Here is a 24899-nt window from a genome sequence, read left to right on the forward strand (position 1 = left end):
TTTCGGACTAGTAGTTATTGCAATAGTGACTAGTATCTATTTAGATATTACTAGCAAGCAGACATTAGATACTAGTACTTATTAAATAGATACTGGTACTAATTCATTAGATACTAGTAACTATTTAATATATACTAGTAATTATTCATTAGTTACTAGTACTTATTTATTAGACACTAGTATCTTTTATAATTATTACTAGTAACAATTGTTATTTTACTAGTCAGATTAGGTTTTTTTTCTCGTCTTATGTTATGACTAGTCCGAATGGCCACAGTAGAGTTCAATTAAACATTTTACTAGTAAAATAAAAAATCTTACTAGTAACATTTCAAATAAGTACTAGTATGTAATAAATGTGTACTAGTATATTTTAAATAAATACTAGTATCTATTTAATAAGTACTAGTTTCTATTTTATAAGTACTAGTATCTATTAAATAGATACTAGTATCTAATGAATAAGTACTAGTGTCTATTTAATAGGTACTAGTATCTATTAAATAGGTACTAGTATCTATTGATTAAGTACTAGTATCTAATGATTAAGTACTAGTATCTATTAATTAAGTACTAGTATCTAATTAATAAGTACTAGTATCTATTAAATAGATACTAGTACCTAATGATTAACTACTAGTCACAACTGGAATACATACTAGTCAAAACTGAATAGTTGATATCTCAATGACAGATCCCATAGAAATCAATGGCAATTTTTTTTTTTTTTACTAGTAACAACAGAATTGTTACTAATCACTATTAAAATAAGTACTAGTATCTAATAAATAATAACTAGTATCTATTTAATAAGTACTAGTATCTAATGAATAAGTACTAGTACCTATTAAATAGGTACTAGTATCTAATGAATAAGTACTAGTGTCTATTTAATAGGTACTAGTATCTATTTAATAGGTACTAGTATCTAATGAATGAGTACTAGTACCTAATAAATAAGTATCTAATGAATAAGTACTAGTATCTTTTAAAAAAGTACTAGTATCTAATGAATAAGTACTAGTATCTAATGAATAAGTACTAGTACTTAAAGGAAAAGATACTAGTATCTAAAAAATAAGTACTAGTAACATGAAAATAGATACTAGTACGGGAAATAGATTAAATGTTAAAACGGCTTGCCATAGCCCTTCTGTTTTATATTGCTATGTTAAATTCCGTCCACTAGAGGGCAACATCCTTTTTTGTTTGTTGTCATTTTTATAGTGGAAAAAGTTAATGGTTTGCACTTAAACGACATGAATTATACACAATGTAATATTTTAACTTGTGTTATGTGTAATATGTTAAGTTTAAGATAAAATCACATATAAAGAAAAAAGCACCCTTAACACAAACCCGATGCACCGAACAAGGAAGTTCCCGAGAGAAATGAAAGGAGAGTTGCTAGTCACACGTTTCCGTTGAACTGCTCTCAGAACTTTTACAGGAGGACTGAAGGTGTAGTTATCTTATTGAAAATCTCACACGGATTGACAAATTCGGATTAAAGTGGAAAAATGCGCAGGCATCTTACACATAAATGGTTGGTTGATTTGTTTTTGCAATTTACGTGTGTTGTCAGTTAAAGTGATGACGATAACGATGATGTTTATGGTGATATGAAGGGGAAATCCTCATAGTCAGTATATTTAGACTGTCGGCAGTTTATTCACACAACGTCTTTCCATGAATAATAGCTTATTTTTGGAGAAACATGATGATGTTTATGTATATTCCGTGTTTGCAGGTCATATAGGAAGGAAATGGATTTTATTTGACGCTTCTGTTGTGATGTGAGTGACCTGAGAGACGTGTTGACTTCAGAAATAAACCGGTGAGTCATTTCTGCTTAATACAACAGTGGGTGGATGAGAGAAATATGTACTTTGATTCTGTTTACCTTACGTTTAGTACTAAAAATAAAGCACTTAAATTTTAATTTCATTCAACTTGACGTACTGTTTGAAGATACTAACTAGGAGTTAACTGACAACATGATAAACATATTACCTGAACACAGGTATGAAGTGCTGCTACCACAAGGGGAGTGAAAATAAAGATGGACAAAAAGTACAGTTATACATATATTTTTTTTTCATACATATTTGTTTTTCTGTCATGCACAGATCCGATCATGTCAACTGCTTGTGTCAACACGTTGACGGCAAGCACAGCAAATCACCTTTGGTCGCTGGATGATATTCTTGGTCAAGGGGCAACAGCAAGCGTCTACAAAGCCCGAAACAAAGTACTTTATCATTGTTACAGTTTTCCCATTTCCGTTACACAAACAGCTCATAGACTTGATATTTTATGCTAAATGAGATTTTATTTTGCTGTAGAAATCAGGTGAGCTGGTTGCCGTGAAGGTCTTTAACTTGGTGAGCTACAACAGGCCCTATGAAGTTCAGATGAGGGAGTTTGAGGTGCTGCAGAAACTCAATCACATCAACATTGTTAAACTCTTTGCTGTGGAGGAGGTATGTATCTGATGTGGTCTGTGACGCTGTTCAAGATTTTCCAGCCACAATACGGCTGATTTTTTCAGACAGTACTTTGATGTTTGAGTTTCTTATAATACATTGTATCAGGGTCATTTATGGCTAACTTTCTAAAGAACGGTACAAAACTACTGTATTTAGTACAGTAAAATTGATTTGATAATTATTCCACTCAACTCGGTTTACTCAACAATGGTTTAAAAGTTAGAAATAGCATAAGGGTGATAATACTTTTGCAACAATTTGTTTTGATAACATTATATACACTTCTGTTCAAAAGTTTGGTGTCAGTAAGAGTTATTTATTTATTTATTTTAAAAAATGATGACCCCAAAGAACTGGAAAGTCAGTGAAGCTATTTGTAATTTTACAAAATATTTATATTTAATATTTTTATTATTGATTTTTACATATATATACATACACATATATAAATTAAATTCTGAAAATTCAACTTTACCACCATCACTAAATTACAGGAATAAATTACATTTTAAAATAAATTATGATTATTTTTTTAATTGTAATTATATTTCATAATAGTGCTGTATTTTGAGTAAATAAATGCAGCCTTGGTGAGGTCTTACTGGCCTCAAAACAATAAAAAATATAATGATGATAATAATAATAATTAAAGTAAAATAATAATTATTATTATAATTATTATAATTTTTTTTAATAAAATTGAATTGTCAGATGCATATGAACCCAAAGCAGAAGGTTCTGGTGATGGAGTTATGCTCAGGTGGCAGCCTTCTGAACCTACTAGAGGAGCCAGAGAATGCGTTTGGACTTCCTGAGTCTGAGTTCCTCATTGTATTACAGTGTGTGGGTAAGAACCAACAGAGGAAACTAAACAGTTAAATCAACAGTTTTCTCTACATTACACATGCACTTTTTAGGAGGCATTACTATGAATAAATGGAGTGAATACATTTTTCCATTTGCACATATACAGTCCAAGGAATGAACCATCTGCGAGAAAATGGGGTGGTGCATAGGGACATCAAACCTGGCAATATCATGAGAAAAGTGGGTGAGGATGGACGCTCCGTGTACAAGCTGACAGACTTTGGTGCTGCTCGTGAATTGGAGGATGATGAGAAATTTGTGTCCATATATGGCACAGAGGAATATCTGGTAGGGAGGATATGCTGTTAAATTTATAAAAATGGTTAATGTTAAAAAAAGACTCTCAGATAATACGGCATATGCTGTTGCTTATCAAAAATGTAATCAGGCATTTGATGTGGCTGCTTTGATCCGTGTGTGAATAAACTTAGTATCTGATATAACTTTTGTGAACTGTGCTTGTGTGGTTCAGCATCCAGACATGTATGAGCGTGCAGTGTTGAGGAGGCCCCAGCAGAAAGCTTACGGTGTGTCTGTGGATCTGTGGAGCATTGGTGTCACCTTCTACCATGCTGCCACTGGCAGTCTTCCTTTTATACCATATGGAGGCCCACGCAAAAACAAGAAAGTCATGTAAGAAATCTCATGTGTAAATTCTATAAAAAATATTTACTTCTATTTATTATAAAACATTGTATATTATAGGCTAAAAATAAGCCTAAAGTCTAAGCATCTTTGATGTATTATGTTTAATATTAGGTTTATTTTGTGCTATTTTTGGTCACTTCTGGTGTGCTTCCTAGGTACAAGATCACAACAGAGAAGCCAGAGGGAGCCATAGCAGGTGTACAGAAGGTGGAAGATGGACCCATTGAATGGAGCTACCAACTGCCACACTGCTGTCAACTCTCAGAGTGAGTTTCTCTATGCAAAAAATGTGGGGAAACATTGGCAAGGAAATTGTTTATGGACCTTAGTCAGTAATATTCTATTTCATTTATATGCTAATGAAAATTACACTTTGAAGGGAAAATGCCATTTCTTTAAAAGGATAGATAACCCAAAAATGAAAATTCTGTCATTAATTACTCACCATCATGCCATTCCAAACCTGTAAGACTACGCCGCACCACCTGGCAGTGTTCAGCACACAGGTTTCACCAAAGACTAGGGACTTTTGGCTGTACGGTGTGACGCTCCGCTCAATATTCCGCTCTATGAATGTACGTTCTGCTACTGTACCATTCATGCTCACCGGAAAAGCAAGGACAAATAACGCGCCAATAGGACATTTCTATGTAGTATACTTGTTCTTGTTTGCAGTAGTGCTTAGGGGTGTAAGAAAATATCGATACACGTGTGTATCGCGATATTTTGTTTGGCGATACTGTATCGCTTCTCAAAAACGGAATATCGATATTTAAAAAAAAAAAATCATACAAGATTCATGACAGTTGCTTTGTTTTGAGCTTATATCCTGACCGTTAGATTGCAGTCTTCTTATCTCTGAACTTAAACAGTGACAGAAAATACTAGCATAAGGGCACGCCACTAATGTTAGCATTAATGAAGGATGAAAGAGTAGTTCGTCCTCCCGCCTCGGTGTAAAGTGTGGTGTTATTTCGGCTTTTGAGGTAACGTTCGCTCCAGGACACGGCAAGCAGTGGAACCACTGCGAGGCAGTTCACTGATATGCTTACGCCACGCAGCATCAGTGCCCCATGCAGCCGAGGCGGCGCCAAAGTCCCATGAAAGCGCCTTCACACCGGGCGCAGAGGGGTAGCTGCGCGGCTGCCCGCTGCTTTCTCTCATGGTGGGGCTGTTTTGTGTAGTTGAGGCAGTGCTCGCGTTGTGGTCTCGGCGATTAAACGCGGAGCATAATTACAAACTGAAAACTGAACTTGCTAAATTCTCAGAACAAAAAGGTTCTTAGAATGTTCAATATCTGTATTTATTTTATTGTTTTACAATTCTTTTGTTTTCTTTAGGAATCCTGTAAGCACTAATTTGTAAGTTGAACAAAATGATCTGGCATGGTTACAACTGCAAACTTAAATTGTAAAGCAGGGTCTAAAAATATATATGGCCTGTTTATAAAAGCATACATTTTATACATTTAATAACTAAAGAATCTTTCAAGCACTCTATTTTCCCCCTTTACTCGTACTGCACAAAAAGTGATTCAGTAACACTGAATGGTTTGCATATGGTGGTGTGTTCTTAATTACAGCTGTCCTATTCATAAAATAAGAAATATCCCAATATATCGCCTTGTTTACAGTATCGCAATGTATCGGCAGATTCTTGGCAATACACAGCGCTAGTAGCGCTACTGTGCTATGATGTAGTAGAACTGTACTGGGCAACACTTGTAAATGATGTAAATGATACTACCTTGTCATTCACTGATCTGCTTACGCTGTGCTCTACTTACATACTCTGATAATAATATCTAGTTTGTAGAACTATACAATATTTGGGTAATTAGTTAAAAAAGTTATATCTGATTCTGTTGCACAGAACTAAATAAAAATAATATATTGATGTTTAATATTATTATATTTTCTGTCCAATTTCTGTTATTTTCCCTAAAAGTGTGGTTATTTTATTGGCTTGTGTTTTTTAAACTTAGTATCATTAGACTTATTGAGTTAAATTTAAAAAGTCTTACAAAATGTTATAAATAAATAAATAAATATTAAATACATTTTTTTTTAAAATAAAAAATGTAATAAAATAGTAAATAATTATTACAAAGCATTTTCGGCATCCAGAATTTTCGATGTCAGCCCAGAATTTCCATTTCAGTGCATTCCTACTTTTTGTGTGCAAAGAAAACTAAAAATAATTACTGCAACGCATCAATTACCAGATGCGTTGCACCTTGTTTACAAGCATAAAACGCTGTACATAAAACAGTCTTCGTATATATGTCTGAAGATTTCGACAGAGAGAATTACTTGCAATTTTTTGCCCAGCCTTCTTTATTTGAACCAGAATATACAACAATGAACAAGAGAGATGAACGTTCTACATCAGAACACCAGCTCCTGCCTCAGCAGCATCGAATGCGCATTGAAGACTGACACAGAAAAAAAGAAAAGTGTGTAATATAGTTGTTATTTTTGTTTTCTTTGCACACTAAAAGTATTCTCATAGCTTCATAACATGTCATATGGTAGTTGTGTTGCTATCTGTGCAGGGTCAGAAAATTTTTAGATTAAATCAAAAATATCTGAATTTGTGTTCCAAGGTTTGGAACAAAATGAGGAGGAGTAATAAATGGCCAAAACTTTTATTTGATTTTTGTGTGGACTATCTCTTTTACGTGTCATACTGTAATACTGGGCCATTCACACCAAGGGCAATAACTGTATCTGACCCTGGACCACAAAACCAGTCTTAAGTCGCTGGGGTATATTTGTAGCAATAGCCAAAAATACGTTGTATGGGTCAAAATTATTGATTTTTCTTTTATGCCAAAAATCATTAGGAAATTAAGTAAAGATCATGTTCCATGAAGATATTTTGTAAAATTCCTACTGTAAATATATCAAAACTTAATTTTTGATTAGTAATATTCATTATTAAAAACTTTATTTGGACAACTTTTAAGCCGATTTTCTCAGTATTTTAATTTTTTAGCACCCTCAGATTCCATATATTCAAATAGTTGTATCTCAACCAAATATTGTCCTATCCTAACATACATCAATGGAAAGCTTAATTATTCAGCTTTCAGCTTATGTAGAAATCTCAATTTCGAAAAATGTACCCTTATGACTGGTTTTGTGGTCCATGGTTATATATAACTATAACATTTTAATAATCACTCTAACTCTGTAAGAATAAGAATGTCCACACCACAGCAATAATGATAACAGTACAGAGGAACAATATTGTTGGAATCACTTTCAGAATGTTTTTTTATATGAATGATAAAAACTGCATAGTAGCAGCTCATGCATAAAATAAACAATGTTATCATATGCTAGTGTGGATGATAATGTTGTTATTCTTATATTCATAGTTATTATTCTTTGTTTGAACAGTCCTAAGCCATGTATAAGAGTTTTTAAAGGAGAAGTCCACTTCCAAAACTAAGATTTACATATAATGTACTCACTCCCATGTTATCCAAGATGTTCATGTCTTTCTTTCTTCAGTCGTAAAGAAATTATGTTTTTTGATGAAAACATTTCTGCATTTTTCTCCATATAATGGACTGGTATGGTGCCCCGATTTTGAACTTTCAAAAGGCAGTTTAAATGCGGCTTCAAACTATCCCAAATGGGGTTGTAAATGATCCCAGACGAGGAAGAAGGGTCTTACGAAACGATCTCTTATTTTCATAAAAAAAAATACAATTTAAATACTTTTTAATCTCAAACGCTCGTCTTGCCTTTCTCTCCCTGAACTCTGTGTATTCTGACTCAGGACAGTTAGGGTATGTCGAAATCGTATTTTCTCCCTCAACTTCAAATATCATTTCAAAATCATCCTGCAGAAGTACCGACCCAGTTTTTGCAAAATGAACATGCAAAGAAGATCAAACCCCCCTACTGTACCCTAACTGTCATGAACTGGAACAAAAACAGTCCAGGCAGAGTAAGACAAGACGAGTGTTTGGCATTAAAAAGTATATAAATTATATTATTTTTATTAAAATAACTGATCGTTACGCTAGATAAGACCCTTCTTTCTCGGTTGGGATCGTTTACAACCGCATTTGGGATCGTTTGAAGCCGCATTTAAACTGCATTTTGGAAGTTCAAAATTGGGCACCATATCAGTCCATTATATGGAGAAAAAATGCTGATTTTGTTTTCATTCACGTCAAATTAAAAACAGGCATCTTTCATGATTTATTTAAGTCTCATGCTCTTATTCATCATGATTAACATGCTGGAAAGAAATCCTTGTTAGTTCTAAGAACACTGAAGCCTCTTGGAGTTTGGCAGCAGATCACCAATGCCTTCTTTTTCACAGGGGTTTGAAGACCCTCGTGGTCCCAGTGTTGGCCAGCATACTGGAGGCCAATCAAGAGAAGTGTGGGGGCTTTGTCCAGTTCTTTGCTGCCACCACTGACATCCTGCATTGCATCACAGTCTACATTTTCTCTCTCCAGCAAGCCACAGCGCACAGCATCTATATCCACTTTCACAACACGTATGTCGGTTCCTACAGAACAGATCTCTAATCTCTTCACTACAGCAACTACAACTAAAGTACTCCATGCAGCTTCATTCAAATGTGGCCCAATATATATTTTTAGTTATATACAAGTATGAATAAGGCTGAGATTATTATTTTTTTAATTACTTTCAGAGTGCTTCCAAAAAATGTTTGTTGTTGTTGTTGTTGTTGTTCTCCACAAGGGTCTCAATCTTTTTTGAGGATGTTCAGTCCCAAACTGGAATTGAACCTGCAGCTCAACAGTACCTGTTTCAGGGTCATCCTCTCGTATTGGAGCCAAGCATGAAAGTAGTGAACCTTCCCCCCACCACTCCAGAACGCCCTATCATTCTCATCAGCCGTCGACCAGAGAAACTAGTAGGCTATCCATACAGAGAACGTAAGGACACAGCAAATGGGTTTCTTTTTTCTGACTAGTGCCTCAATGTCAATTTTATGAGCCATTTTGTAAACTCTTTGAGGTAACATTGTCTCTTTACCTTCTTTTTTGCCACCATCCCTTCTGTTTTCATTTTTTTGTTTTCATTTAGCTGACACCCCTGCAATGCCCACAAAGTTTGACGTCATGGCAGATTACAGTTTCTCCAAGGTAAGCAAGCCACTTTGTTTTATCTCTGGTCCTTATTTGTGATGAACATTATAACACAATTATCCCTAAGCCTCACACTGTGTCCTGTTGTTTTTGTTCTTCCTAAAGACCATTGTCGGGGTCATCCATCAGTACCTGCGGATAGCTCGCTCACTCCAGAAATACAGGGAACTGATTCTGCAGGGGTTCTATAGTTACATGTCAGCACTTACATTATCACTGTTCAGCATGAGTCGGTCACCTAATAACTGTTGTCACAAGAAAACAGAACCCGATATTTACATTTTAGTGTGTCCAATAACAATATTCTTCACTTTTCAGTGAAAACACAGGTTTTGAGTGCAGTAACGTAGCACACAGGATTGCCATGATAAATATGAAGCTGCTTTCTTCTATCAGCACAGAGGAGCATCTCCATCAATTGTAAGAACGCACCAGTGAGAAACAGACTGAATTTTGTTTTAGTTTACCATATGGTATCATGAATCTAATGCTTACTCAAGTTTAATAAGCATTGTGTAGTAAGGTATTTACTGATTGATGTCTCTCGGTTCTTCCCAACCAGTGCTCAGAGGTTTGCACATGAGTTTACAGACTTTGTTGACAATAAGAAGAAACTCCCAGCAGTAAGAGTTATGCTTTGTAAAATGTATATTTTTCTGGATATGGAAATGTGTATATTTCAATAGTTTGCATCCTTGAGGTTTATGATTGTGTGTAGATTGAAGAGGATTTGCAGCGGATGTATGGCAGTGGAGTCAGAGAGTTCCAGAATCAGCTACAGCATTTGCATGTGATGCTGTCTAAACACTCTGAGACACTGGCCCAGGATAAGAGGTAACACAGTCTGTTGGGGGAAAATTATACAGTTTGGTGTTTTCAAACGTATTCATCACAATATTAAATCATTATCCTCGTGCAAAGGGATTTTTCTTTACTCTCTAGTTTTGATTGAAAAACCTTGAAGCTAAAGTTGAAAACTCTTTCTCTTTCTCTAGAAATATAAAGAGATAAATATAGAAATAGATTGACAGACAGATAACATTTTATCGTGCAGTACCATAACATGGCAAAAATGTTGATTAAACTTGTGAATTCAGTAATAAACGTCACGTTATGACATACATAACATAAAAATACAATTCTAAACACAAAAAGACAGTTTACACTAACTATAAATTATTAAAAAAAAAAACTAAATTGAAAATATGAACTACCAGTCAAAAGTTTTTGAACAGTAAGATTTTTCTAATGGTTTTTAAAGAAGTCATTTCTGCTCATCAAGCCTGCATTTATTTGATCCAAAGTACAGCAAAAACAGAAAAATTGTGAAATATTTTTGTTATTTAAAATAGCCTCTATTTGAATATATTTTAAAATGTAATTTATTCCTGTGATTTCAAAGCTTAATTTTTAGCATCATTACACCAGGAATCATTCTAATATTCTGATTTTCTTGCCAAAAAAAAAAAAAACAAGATTTTTTCAGGTTTCTTTGAATAAAAAGTTCATAAGAACAGCATTTATCTGAATTATAAATACCTTTTTCATCCCCCAAAATAAATGCTTATATTTGAATCGTTCTATTCATCAAAGAATCCTGAAAAAGTGTACTCAACAGTTTTAAATACTGATAATAATAATAATAAAAATGTCTCTTGAACAGCAAATCCATATATTGGAATGATTTCTGAAGGATCATGTGACACTGAAGATGCTGAAAATTTAGTTTTGATCACAGGAATAAATTACATTTTAAATGTATCCAAATAGAAAGCAGTTCTTTTAGTAAAAATATTTCACAATATTACTGCTTTTGCTGTTTTTGGATCAAATGAATGCAGGCTTGGTGAGCAGAAGAGAATTCTTAAAAAAAAAAAAATAGAAATCTTACTGTTCAAAAACATTCAACTGGTAGTGTAAATTATATAAAAAAGTAAATTATATTAAGTTTAATTGTCTTTCCTTTTAATGCAGCATCCAGAAAATGGAGGTTTTGTTGGGGAAGATTGTTGCAGTACATCAGCAATATTGCAAAGACAGAATGACAGGAAGTAAGTGGATGCCTGTATTTTCATATTAATATAACACAACACAAATTACAGATGAGTTTACAGTACAACACCTGTCAGAGGACTCTTTCTGAACTTCTGCAGATTATGTACTTTTAAGCTTTAAACCCATGATAAATGTTCTTCTAACCAGTCATGTAGTTTCTGGATGCTCAGCAAAAATTAACTGTGTGAGAAATTACTGCATTTTAGATAGTGGCCCATTTCTGTCACTTGCACTTCTGGAGCTGGACTTGGAGTTTGATGGGTGGAGCCAGTGCTGAGATTAGTCAGATTAGTTCTCAGTACCGCGCTGCTTGTTTCCGCTGCAGGGAAGGGAGGCACTGTTGTGCTGCCTTATCTGACAGCGAGGACCATTCCAGACAGGCAGGCATGGAGACAGAAGACTATACCCCCCCTTTCTGCCTGGCTGCATTGATAATGTTAGATATGACTTTGCAGAGAAGCCAGTCAGCTAAAATAGTGCTTATCTTGAGCAGTCAGACAGAAAAAAGAACTACGGGTTTGAAATATTTCTCTCAGTGCTACTAATTTATTCACTGTCTGTCCCAGAGCTCTGCTACAATGACGAACAGATTCACAAGTTTGAGAAGTAAGTGTTAAACACCAGGAGCATCTTGAATGAGTGTCCGTTTTCACGGTGGTTAATCTGAAAAACTACTATTTCCTGTCCAGGCTCAATCTGTCTTCATACATAAAGAAGGTCAAGAGTTTATTTAAGGATGACTGTTTGCAAAAATACCAGGATGTTCTGATGGCTGCTGGCAACTGGAACCGGTATGACAGAGGTCATATGGACTGAGAATACACCATCCAAGCACATTATGTGTGGTCAAACATATTTGATACACATTTTATTATTGACAAAGGTGTTTTACAACTTAAAGCAGCAAGTAAGCACTCAAAAGGTAACATCTGTAGATGACCATGTGAGTGTTGTTTCTGCAGGGTTCTTTATGAGATGCAGACGAGTCTGGAGCATTTCGGAGTTGTCCTGCGGCAGAGGATGGGGGATCTGCATGTGTGTGAGGCCCAGCAAAACAAGGTCAGCCCTCTGCTTCCCGCAAAAGGCACACATAGTCTGTCTTTAGCCCTATTCAGGTGAGACTAGTTGTCCCTGAGGAGGTTAGGTAAATTTTGTGTTTTATAGACTCACTTTGTAATCATAATTCCACCCAAAGTGAAAATGCCTCAGTGACAATTACACATAAAATAAGGTGGCAAATAAAATTTTGGATAGCTTTAGAATCCCAAAGAAAATACAGTCTGTGAGGGTAGAATTACATTTTTTTTTTTTTTTTTTTCCAGCTGTTTCACTTTTAGTCTTGACTTTAGTTGAATAGCAGGGCTACAGCGGTCGTTATAAATTTTTATTTTTTATTTTTGCAAACTCTCTGAGTAAATTTTTTATTTTTATTTTTTCATTACTTTTAATTTTAAATAATAATTAATCAAATTAATAAGGACTGTCTAATCATTGCTATTCAGTCCTTTTCTTGCAAAGACTCGCATATGATCCCGGAATATAATCTGCACGCCCTCAAAATATATTTGGGAGCATTTGTGCAAGTGCGAGTAATTGTGTTGCGACTTGTTTTCATTTCTTTACAAAACTTTCGCTAAGTAATGCACAGTATATGACTGCTGTGAGCTGATACAGTGAGCCGTTCAATCCAACATTAGCTTACATAACCAATTAGACTTCATCTTTACATTCTTAGCTTTAATGCAGATTTTAGATATTAGCCATGAATCACTCACATTTCGCTCCGTTTGAACTCGGAACCGGCCGGGATTTGTTCCAAACGTTTTCTTTCAACCAATCTCTGTTCCGGATTTGTACTGAATTGCAATTAGGGGTATGCGATATGAACAGTTTTGATTCGTGACGATTAAATTGTCCCTATGATCTGCTATTATTAAAGAAATAAAGTAAGCCTATCCTGCTACATTGCACATTCTATCCGTTGCAGTTCTGGCGCCTCCATCTCACACAACATGCATTCAAACCAAATGTTTACTCAGCAGCAGAATTCCACTCACTAAACAGTGCACTTATTTGTAATCACACAAGTACATTATTTGCATGTGCTTTAAAGGGGTCATCGGATGCCCATTTTCAGTTGATATGATTTTTTAGGGTCTTAATGAAAAGAGTGTAATATACTTTGATTAAAAAATCTCAATGGTTGTGTAAAACAACACCCTTTTTACTTTGCCAAAATCAGCTCTGCAAAAATCATCTCATTCTGTTCGAGGCTGCTTTAAATGCAAATGAGCTCTGCTCACCCACCCCTCTTTTCTCTCTGTGTAGAGAAGAGCCTGTTTATTTAGCTGCGTTTAGCCACTAGTTGTTGTGCTCCTTAATATTCTTTGGGTGCTCCTAAATTTTATTTGGTGCTCCTAACCTTTTGAATTTGGAAGCACCAGTGCTACCAAGTAAAAAAGTTAATTTCGAGCCCTGATAACTAGTTCTCCCTAAAGAGGTTAGATAAATTTTCACAGGGATTTTAATGTCATCTAAAGTGAACATGTCTGTTTTTTTTTTTTTTCTCACACAACTTCTGTACAGATTACACAATAAATTAGTTTTTTGATTAACTGGTCTTATTCCTATCTGCAAGTAAATGGGCAGAATGTTATTTTTTTCCCAGTGGGTCTCGTTTATTTTGACCTTAACTCCTGCTAAATTTCTTCCCCCGCCCCCCCAAGTAGTGCGAGGTATGATCCTCTCCTTAAAAGGATAGTTCACCCAAAAATCTAAATTTTGTCATTAGTTACACACCCTCATGTTGTTCCATCCAAACCTATAAGACCTTTGTTCTTCTTCGGAACACAAATGAGGATATTTTTGATGAAAAACGAGAGCTTTCTGATGCTGCATAGACAGCAACGCAGCTGACAAGTTTAAGGCCCAGAAAAGTAGTAAGGACATCATTAAAAAAGTCCATGTGACATCAGTGGTTTAACTGTAATGTTATAAAGCTATGAGTTATGAAGCTACGAGAAAATATTTATTCAACTTTATTGACTTTACACCCATAATTCCTGCCCATAATTCACATTTTTCTCACATATAAAAGTCACTTTAGACTTTGGAGAAAGCTTGGATATAGAGCAACCTGACCATGTTCTTCTCCATCTTTGCAGGTTCTTGGCAGAGCTGTACTCAGAGCTCTCCAACAGCCAGTAGGAGCTGAGGGGGTGGATGGACAGAAAAAGGATGAGCAAATGATTTTCAAGTATGTCCTTGCAATGAAGATGACACAGCATTTATTATTCCAAATAATAAATGAAATACAAATTGTTTCCAGAATGAACAGATTAAAGGATGAGATGGAGGCTGTGGCACGGGAGCTACAAAATAACAACAACATGATAGAAAGGTACTGTGTTGTTTAGCCGTGAAAGTTTTTGTGTACTACCAGTGTTTTTTTTGTGTAGAAAATCCTTTCAAATTTAACAAGATGTCTTATTTTTAAGCCTTGCGGTAGTTACTGCTACACTTCCAGTGGAGAAAAAAGTACCTCAAGCCAACAGACCATGAAGACCTCAAAGAATACACAAACAATAGTTATATTTACAAAGCCTGGATCTCTGAGCTAAAGGGAAAGCAAAACAAAACATCTCAAAAACTGTCCTAAATTGAACATCTCAAATGGTGAAGAACAGATCATGTCTTAATGGCTGTTACCGGGACAGGCACCTGAAACTGCAAGATGCATATTGATGTGCAAAGTGCAAATTGAGTTATGACTGGACTTGAGTCCCTTAGATTAAGAACTGTACTGGGTTTTTAAAACTGAACTTTGATTTGATATCAGTCACAAAAGTTATATTTTTCATATTCAGTGTTAATGTAGTTACTGCATTTTATCTTCATGCAATCTAGTAGTATTGACTTTAACAGCCAAGAAAAAAGAAATACAGATCTGTTGTAACTACTACAGCAGTTTCAAAATAATTTCGAGACTTAAATATTGACAGCACTGTGCATTCAGCCGACAGTAATAGTGTAATTATTGCACAGTCATGGAGTAAAAAGAGTTATTCAGTCTGCACTTTGTAATTCATTCCGTTTTGAGAGATAACTGTGCAGTAGCACTAATTTAATTAGTCTATTGATCACAACAGAGTATCATACGGCATGGAGCTCTAAACAAAGTTTTGATTATTTGACTGTACAGCTGGAAAAATGTGGACTGCACAAATGACTCTAAATATTATCATCCTACAAATACTGACAGGAGCCAATAGACTCGTAAGTTGCTGTTTTACAGATAATTACAATATGGAAAGTGAAAGCTGTGTTTGGTGAGTTCTGATGTCACCTTACAGGGTTTGACTTAAGGGGAATTCCTTGCACTGGGGGAACTATTGTGACCTTATAGAGACCACACTGTAGCTCATTGTCAAAGTTTGCGTATTTTTTACTTATCGTAGAATTTTATCAACTTTCCTTTTGCCAGGTTGTAAACTTGCATGTTAAATATTTTGTATTTTCTTCACTGCTGTAGATTGTGGTAGGAGGTACACTTTAAATGTAAAGTGGTCTTGAAAGACTATATATGGTGCAAATAAAAATATGTGATTAACACAGTTGCTGAAACTTCATTTTTTTTATTTGAAAATATTTTATTAACTATGAAATATTTTAATCCAAAATAAAGGTTTTATAAAGGGGTGTGTGTGTATGTGTGTATATATATATATATATATATATATATATATATATAACTGATACAGTGATACGTACATTTTTCTTTAATGTATACATGCGTATGTGTATTTATATATACATAATACATATACACAGTACACACACATATTATGAAAACAAAAACTTATTTTTAATTAAGCTAATTGTTTGACAGCACTAATAGTTATATAAAATACAAAATTCACAATATTAAATGTATTTGAAATGTAACTATTAATCTAAACACCAATCAAATTAATTAAAACACGCACAGAGAGAGAGAATACGAGTTATACTAGATTCCAGTGAGAACAAAGTTTATTCATGGCATTTTTTTTAAGTTTCTGTTTCTTGTATTTAGTGGAATAACAGAGAAGTGATCAAGATCATGAGTTTGGTATGGGCGGTCATGGCATTTTTAAAATTCTCTTTCTTGTATCTAGTGGAATAACAGAGAAGTAATCTGTAAGATCATGAGTTTTTAAGGGGCAGGTCCGCGCGCGTCCACTCAGCCAGTGACATATAAAGCGCGCGGCTGAATCATTGTGCGCGTCACACTCTTGCCGCTGGCGCTTCAATTTAGTTTGTATTCTGCCCACATACAACTCTTAACCGAAAGACATGGCGTCCGTCACTTTAGGACAGCACCCTGCTCAACACCTCCTCGACTCGGATGAGCAACTATTTCACAAACTGAAGTCGAGCGACAGGAAGAAATTCACACGTAAATGGTCGCTGGACAAGATCATCATGCGAAACAGACCGAGTGATATGGACAGCGCTAGAGCCGCAGTCTCAGCATCGCTCGTGTTATTCAATAACGAGCCCCCTTCAGCATCACACAGCCAAGGCTGTAGTGCCGGTTCGCCACGTAGTAACATGAACGGATCGATTGTGGACATGGACCGAGAGAACGCGAACAACAATAACGGAATATTTCGCAGACACAGTGCCGGGAGCCGGAGAAGCTCAATGAAGGACACGGCGAAGATTTACGCGTCTTCATCACCGCAAGAAGTTCGCAATCCCTCAGCGCGGTCAAACTTCAGCTGCCCGCCAGACAACCTGGAGGGACTGCCGATCGACAAGCTAACTCAGGCAAGGTCAGGAGTAGTGAAGATGCGAAGCGAGTCTCTCAGGAGGGAGGCATGGTCCATCTTCAACCAGAGAGACCCGAGGGTGAAGGCAGAGAAGGGAGAGGGCCATATCTTCTTCTCCAGACAGCTGAGCCACGACTGGTGCGACGCCTGCAACCGCCAGATCAGCAGCGCTGCGCTCAAGTGTCAAAGTAAGTGACGGCTATCTCTCCTCTCCTTATCTGACCTTAGATAAAAAGAGGGATGAATGAATGTAGGATAAACGGAAAGGTGGATGGACTGACTTACAGATGAACAGGCGGAAGGCTAGATGGATGAATGCATAGTCTGAGGGAAGCATACAGAAAGAAGGTTGGATGAATGCAGAATGGATGGATGAATGGGCGAATAGTCAGAGGGATAGACAGGTCAATGGATTGACGGATGGCAACAGATGAAGGGCTGGATGGATGGATGGATGGAAAAACAGATAGATGAAGTGCTGGATGGATGAATGTACAAACAGAGATAGATAGATAGATAAATAGATAGATAAAGGGTTGGATGGATGGATGAATGGGCGAACAGTTGGAAGGATTGATAAAACAGAGTGAAACAGATGAAGGGTTGAATGGTTGAATGGACAAATAGTTGAGTATAGATAAATAGATGGATGAAGATTGTTGGATTAATGGGTAAATAGTTGGAGGAACTGACACAACAGATGAAGGGTTAGATGGATAGACAAATAGTTGAGTATATATAGATGGATGGAAGAAGATAGATGGATGAATGGGTGAATAGTTGGGTGGACTGATACAACAGATGAAGGGATAGATGGACAAATAGTTGAGTATAGATGGAGGAATGGGCAAATAGTTGGAGGAACTGATACAATAGATAGAGGGATGAAAACAGATGAAGGGTTATATAGATGGATGATAAGCAAATAGTTGAGTATAGATAGATGGATAAGATGGATAGATAGTTGAATTAATGGACAGATACAGATAAATGCATAGTTGGATGTATGGATGGACTGAGAGGTACATAGATAAATCGTTTTTACTTGTTTGTTAATTTGTTGCATGCTTTTTCAATTTGTTGCATGCTTCAGCATATGAGTTTATTTGCAAAAACAGGTAACTCAGTTTTTTATGTTTATTTATTATGTTCTCATGTTTTTATTGTGTTTTATTGTGTTAGTTAGCTGTATTTTTTATTTATTTTTTTACCTAATCAAAACAACCCAGCTGCAGTTTGATTGAGATTAATTGGAATGCACAAAAAAAAAACATGATTTTTGAAAAGTGTTGTCTGTTTTTGCAAATTAACTCTTCATATGTAAAACACTCTTTAAACCTAAAGTTTGACGAATGTTTAAACAGTAAAAATCTCTACTTTAGTTGGTCAAACAAAAAAGAAGGATAAAGGAAATGACAGGAGAGAAACATTGACGAGTACACATATAGGTGTTTATAAAGTACACAAGTGTTTGTTTCTGCTGAAGGGGTTGTTCGTAGGCTCCAGTGTTATAGGAACTTCCAGTACTGTATGTTTAATCAAGATGAAGCATGCTGATACATGTGGAGGGGTTTACAGAGGATGAGGGGGAAGTTCCCAGCAGAGGTCATTGTTTGTTTTTCTGTTTCGTTATTTGTCATGTTTGATTATATGTATATGAAGATGAATGGGGGACTCTGACAAACCCCTCCAGATATTTTGGGATTCCTAAATGAAGTACTTTGACCCACAGGGGTCTTTGATTTACTTGCTAGTAGAGATAGGAATGAGAAACATTTGAAGCATGTGAGTGAGGTACATTTGCCTTTTAAATAGATGAAGTAAGAATTTAAAGTGGCATGTTTATCGAGGGATCCCAGTATTTTAATCATTTTTGATTTTTCTTAAACATTTAGAGGTACTTGCTTCCTCTGTTTGCATGCTTTGCCGTTGTACCTTTGTTGCTGCACTCTACTGTCCCATCATGCACTTTAACTAATTCGGTGATTAAATGCCCTTTTTGCTTTTAAAGGGCTGCTATAATAAAATCACTATGTAACCTCTGTTATAAATAAACTCCCTTGGACAGGTTCGTAAAAAAGAACCAAAATCAAATTCCATTTACAGCTTGAGATACAGAAATAGATCTGTGATGTAGAGTGATGTTAGCTTTTAAAAAAGCTTTGCCAACACCGTTTATTTGAGAGATTAATTCAGTGCTAGAATGATCTGAAATGAATGTTTACCCCGATGCACCCTGAGATCAGAAGGTTCAGCTTGTGTGTCTGTGTGTTAGTTTTGTGTGTTTGTCAGTGTGTGTGTGCATATGGTGCATCTGTTCACTTGCGTATGTGTGTGTGCATGTGTAAAGCGTTGCTGAGTTAGCAGTGTGTCAGCAGTTCTCTTTTGGAAAAGGTACTGCAGTGAACGGCTTCATAAGAGGCAGACAGTGAAATTGCAGGGGTTTATGGAGTGTATCATTTAAAAGTTGGGGATGATTCTAGGATTATACATTAACCCCAATGACTGCTCTGCCCTTCCAGTGCAGAGAAAAGTCAAATTTAGGCGTATCTTGAACCCTCCCTTAGGCTGTTCTTTATTGTTTTTCTTTATAAATAGTTCACTCAAAAACATAGTCCACCTAAAGAAGAAAATGACACCTTTCGTTCTTGATCATAATGGATACACTGTTGTTTTGGACCCCATTGACTTTAGCTGTATTTACTTACATTCTTCAAAATATCTTATTTTGTGTTTCACAGAGGAAAAGTCATACAGGTTTGGAACAACATGAGGGTGCATGAATGATTACAGAAATTTCACTTTTGGGTGAACTGTCCCATTTAGTTCCCATTTCTATTTTTTCATTTTCTTAAAGGAACAGTTCGCCTCAAGATTGAAAATGTATAGTGAAGCAGAATGTTGTACCTTCCCCAACTGAGGTAATGAAAATGTAGAGAGTGTTTGCAGAAGCTGCTTATCACATTTTATAGACTTGCACTATTTTCATTGAAACCACAAGAGTTTTAAGCACTTGTTCCTCTTTCTCCTCAACCTTTCATTGTAAATGTCAGGCCTGGGTGTAATTTTTCTTGGTAGTTTTGTTGTGGTTTGTCACTACAATTCACTATGGGATACACTGGGGATTTCCATATTTTAAATTTTGTCATTTTCAGTTCATGGGGGTTTTGTGTAGCATTCCATGAGCAAGTCCTGATATGCCTCCACCATAAGCATTGGTTTCTTTCTTCTATAGTATGTTGAAACGTCCCTAGCAGAGTTATTGCACATGACCAGAAATCACTCATGGGTAAAGCACAACATTGTAGTTTGTAATTGTTGCTTTTTTGTTTAGAAGTGTCTTGGGGCATGCTGGGAAATAGTGTATTTAAGAGTTTGCGGTGGTGCAGACAGGCTAAAGATGGAGCGTCTTGACTACTACAGATCACCATTTTAGTGCACATAGCCCGTAATTATACACACTGAATGAAAGAGGCAGTCAGAGACCATCAGTGGTTACTTTCGCCTATAAACAACTCCTTTGTGCTTATACTTTCTCCCAAAGGAAAGAAAAATCACAAATATCTCAATTATTTCTCCTAGACAACAATATGATTAAAAAAGAACAAATGGACACTTTTGCTGAAGTCACCTGATTCTCAGATGTTTGTTCTGAAAAATAACCTTAACCAAAAATGAAGTTCTGTCATCAATTACTCACCCTGCAGTTGTTCCAAACTTGTATGATTTTCTCCAGAACATAGAATAAAATATAGGGTGTTTTGTCTGTCCAATGAAAATACAATGTTATTTGTACTACTGGAACAACGTGAGGAAGAGTTTTCATTTTCAGATGAATCCTCTTAAAGGTCTCCTCTAAAGTTGTGTCTTGCACTTTACACATTCACCAAGCAACCAAAGTCTACAAAAATAGGTCATTAAGGACATTTAAATATGATTTATGAAACATTTCTTATCAAATTTCTTATCAAGATTATCTGAGCTTTGGTGTTCAGTACATATTATTTTTTATAGCACTACACTGTAAAAACTGGTAACAGCTGTTGCCTTAAAACTACGGAAGCCTGTTCCCGCCTCTGAACAAAAAATAAAAAAGGTAATTGTGACTTTTTATTTCACAGTTCTGACTTTTTTCTCGCTTTTGCGGGTTTACATCTCAAAATTTTTCTCAGAATTGTGATACAAACTCACAATTCTGAGAAATGAAGTCAGAATTGCGTGATATAAACTCACAATTGCAAGTTATAAAGTCAGAATTGCAAGACATAAACTCGCAATTCTAAAAAATAAAGTCACATTTATAAACTTCACGCAAATATGTTTATATCTCGCAACTGTGAGGGGGGGGAAAAATCAGAATTGTGAGCTGTAAACTCACATTTGCAAGAAAAGTCTCAATTCTGAATTTATTTCTCAGAATTGCAACTTAATTTCTTAGAATTGTGAATTTGTTGCAATTTTGACTTTATAACTCACAATCACAAGTTTATATCACGCAATTCTGACGAGTTTATATCTCAATTCTGAGAAAAACAGTGTGAATTGCGAGTTGAACGCAATTCTGAGGAAAAAAGTCAGAAGTTAAAATGTCCTGATAACTTTTTAAATGATTTATTTATTTTATTTTTTATTTTACTTTATTTTTTGGTGTAACCTGGTGTATTAAAGTTGATTCAGTGCTGTTAAATAATTTTGGACCAATCTGCATTTAGAAACAGAATCACTTATTTTAGATGTTGCCATATTTTTTGAGCGTTTTTTCTAGTGTATTCTCTTATCATATATAAACATATATAAACCTCTTATTTAAAATTCAAGGAATTTTTATGAGGAACAAATCTGAACTCTCCATGAAATCTCCTGAGCTATAAAAGAATATCCTTTGAGCAATAAATTGCTCCTCTAAGGCAGCTCTTTCTTGCTCAGCCAACATACACTGTCAAAACCTGAATCCTCTCATTAGTCTTTGATTGCACAAATGCATAGCTAAACAGATTCCGAAAGATGTACTGCATGCTCTATTGTGTTTAGTACTACCATTTTATAGTTCTGTTTCTGAATTATATTCCCTTTATATGACGGATTTGTGTTATGCTGAGTCACAGAAGGTTTAGACAAGGTCTCAAGGTTTAGTCAAGGAGAATGAGTGTTTTCCTCAGGTAGCCTGTTTATATGACACTCCTCCTCCCTGCTAGTGTGACTCAGAGTTACTGAGTGGGTGTCTTTAAAAGCTTTCCTCACTGCATGGGCCTGTCTCAAAGCATCAGTCTTACCTGCTCTCTCCCTCTCGCTCAGTCTGGCTTTATTTGTCTAATCTGGCTGGGTTTTTGGCAACCTCCCCCACCCAATTTAGCACCCATTCATCTGCAGTGGAGGAGTTTAATCCATGCTAGAGTAAAACTGTGTTCAGCCATATTGCAGATGGATTAAAGCTTATGGATGCCAGTCAGACATCGGATTGATTTTTAATTAAAAGTTTCAGACAGAATGTAATGCTAGAAAGAGGAATGTCTTCCTTTTGGCCTTGGCGAGGTAAAGCGATACTGCTGGAAAGATGTAATGTGTTGTTTACTTTCTACTTTCAGAAGCTCTGTATCCAAGGTACAAATTGCCAGCATTTAGACTTATTAAAGAATTAGTTCACTCCAGAATTAAAATTTCCTGATTATTTACAGTACTCACCCCTGTGTCACCTAAGATGTTCATGTCTTTTTTTGTCCAGCTGAAAAGAAATTAAGGTTTTTTGAGGAAAACATTCCAGGATTTTTCTCAATATAGTGAACTTCAATGGTGATGAACAGGTTGAAGATTCAAATAGCAGTTTAAACTGTATTTTGGACCTTTAACGCATTGATGCCCATTGAAGTCCAATATATCAGGAAAAATTTTTCGACCAAGAAACAAAGACATGAACATCTGGGATGACATGGGGGGAAGTAAATTACCAGGAAATTAGTGAACTAGCCTAATCCTTTAAGAGAGAAATATGAGATATCTTACATCTGCATTATACTTTGCTGTTGTTTCTTTCTACTGAAATGGAAGCATTTATAGCTTTTACATCCCATTACCATTCAATTCTTTTTTCTTTTTTTTCCAGTTAAACAAGATAAAACTTGTAAATCAAGTTGTCTGCTTCCCTAGTTCCTAACTTTTCAAGTAAATTAAACCCCTTGCACAAGCTTGAGTGTGCACCACAAAAACCCATTGAAAATGCATTATTCATGTTTTAGATGTTTTAGTGGTTGTATGTGCAAACCTTGTTGAATCACGCAGTTATACAGCAGGAGCATTGTCTACTTTCTCAATAAAACATTCATCTCAAGCGACAGATGGACTGGGCCTGTTAAATCATCACTTCCTGTTTCAGTACTGTGGCTTCACGGTATTCAGAGGCCGGATAGGGGGGCTATTGCATAGAGGCTTCATTGGTTGGATATTAGTATCAGGTGGCAGTTTGAGACGGAGGTGTAGAGTGGGCTGTGTTTCGTGCGTATGTGAAGTAAAGATGTGTTAATGAGGTCTGCGACGAGGTGTACGGGGCAGTTATTGCTGAACAGGAGGAGTGAGTTCACAAAAGTATGACAGGCCTGTTGGGAATTATCTCAGGCTATAAATAGGCTGCCCTTGGCTACTTCTCTCTACCTCTATCTCTCACAGACTCACTCACTCTTTTGGGAGACCTAGGGTGAGGACAGCAGGAAATGTGTCACCCCATCTATTATAGTCAACAGACGTCAAATACAAAATGCTTGGTATTTGTAGGTTTGATGTAAACATTAAAGTATTATTTGGTTAATTGGGACAATTTTTGTTTTGTGAATGTAAATCAGTTGTTTCATAATGCAGGTAGAGTGTATTTAGACGAGTATTATTCAAACATTAGACCATTCAAATGTATTTTATATGCGTATATTATTAATATGAATTTATTTTATTTATGAATTTATTTTGGGATAATCACTCTCTAAATTGGAATATGAGGTGCATTAATAAACTTGTTAATATATTAGATCAATAATGTGCTTTGTTTTACAATAACCAAACTTCTAAATCTCTAAACTGTAATATGAATTATCTAATAGCTCAATAATGCACCTCATATGAATTTATTTTGGGATAATCCAACCTCTAAATCTCTACATTGGACTAAGGGTCAACCGATATGTGTTTTTCAATGCCGATGCCAATCAATTATTACAGATCAAATAGACCAATATTTATACACAGTGTATATACATATGAAGAGTTCAGATGCAAAACCAACTAAATCCATCTGACATTTTTCTTTAAAATGAGCATTTCTTTCTGGCTACTTTGTATAGGTTTCTATGTAAGTACTGGCACTTCTGTTTGGGTTGAGACTGGAATTTAGCGAGTTTGAAGTAAAAGTATTTGATGGATGTATAATATGTGTCAGGAGCATTCAAAATCGGTTTTAAAAATGAAAAAAATGCTTTAAAATGCTTTAAAAATGCGTAATAGGCTGAGAATTGTTCAACTGCTACATTTAAGTATGAGGTGCATTAATGAGCTTGTTGATGTATTAACCAAACATCTAAATCTTACAGTTGAAATATAAGGTGCATTTTTTGAGCTATTAGATCATCAAAGTACATTTATTTTTTGGATAATCCAACCTCTAAATTTAAATATGAGTTGCATTAATGAGCTTAATGATGACTAATATGCTTTAATTCATGGATAATCAAATGTCTGAATCTATAAATTGAGATATTGGATCATTATTGTACATTTATTTCACAATTATCAAACAGCTAAATCTTGAAATTGAAATATAAGGTGCATTGTTAAGGCGTTAGCTAATTCATAAAAATTTACTTTGGGATAACCAAACCCCCTGAATCTCTACATTGGAATATGTGA

At 35.5% G+C, this 24899-nt stretch overlaps 2 protein-coding genes across 2 annotated transcripts in view; both read left to right on the plus strand.

Moving 5' to 3' along the window:
* The first annotated feature begins 1232 nt into the window (after positions 1-1232).
* ikbke (inhibitor of nuclear factor kappa B kinase subunit epsilon) lies at positions 1233-15805 on the plus strand. The gene is made up of 22 exons (XM_051123233.1): positions 1233-1546; positions 1751-1837; positions 2130-2251; positions 2346-2483; positions 3201-3336; positions 3463-3644; positions 3829-3989; positions 4160-4270; positions 8346-8525; positions 8735-8931; positions 9083-9141; positions 9250-9341; positions 9463-9564; positions 9707-9767; positions 9863-9978; positions 11119-11195; positions 11766-11805; positions 11889-11990; positions 12162-12258; positions 14364-14455; positions 14528-14599; positions 14697-15805. Exons 3-22 carry the CDS (start codon positions 2138-2140, stop codon positions 14758-14760), a joined length of 2193 nt encoding a protein of 730 aa, XP_050979190.1. The 5' UTR covers positions 1233-1546; positions 1751-1837; positions 2130-2137; the 3' UTR covers positions 14761-15805.
* Positions 15806-16454: 649 nt separating this feature from the next.
* The window catches only part of rassf5 (Ras association domain family member 5), a 51630-nt gene continuing 43185 nt past the window's right edge, over positions 16455-24899 (plus strand). The window contains exon 1 of the mRNA XM_051122909.1: positions 16455-17200. Within this exon, the coding sequence (XP_050978866.1) occupies positions 16534-17200 (667 nt within the window). The 5' untranslated portion in view covers positions 16455-16533. The remainder of the gene's footprint in view (positions 17201-24899) is intronic.

This window comes from Labeo rohita, chromosome 11 (genome assembly GCF_022985175.1).
Source record: "Labeo rohita strain BAU-BD-2019 chromosome 11, IGBB_LRoh.1.0, whole genome shotgun sequence".
Taxonomy (NCBI): Eukaryota; Metazoa; Chordata; class Actinopteri; order Cypriniformes; family Cyprinidae; genus Labeo; species Labeo rohita.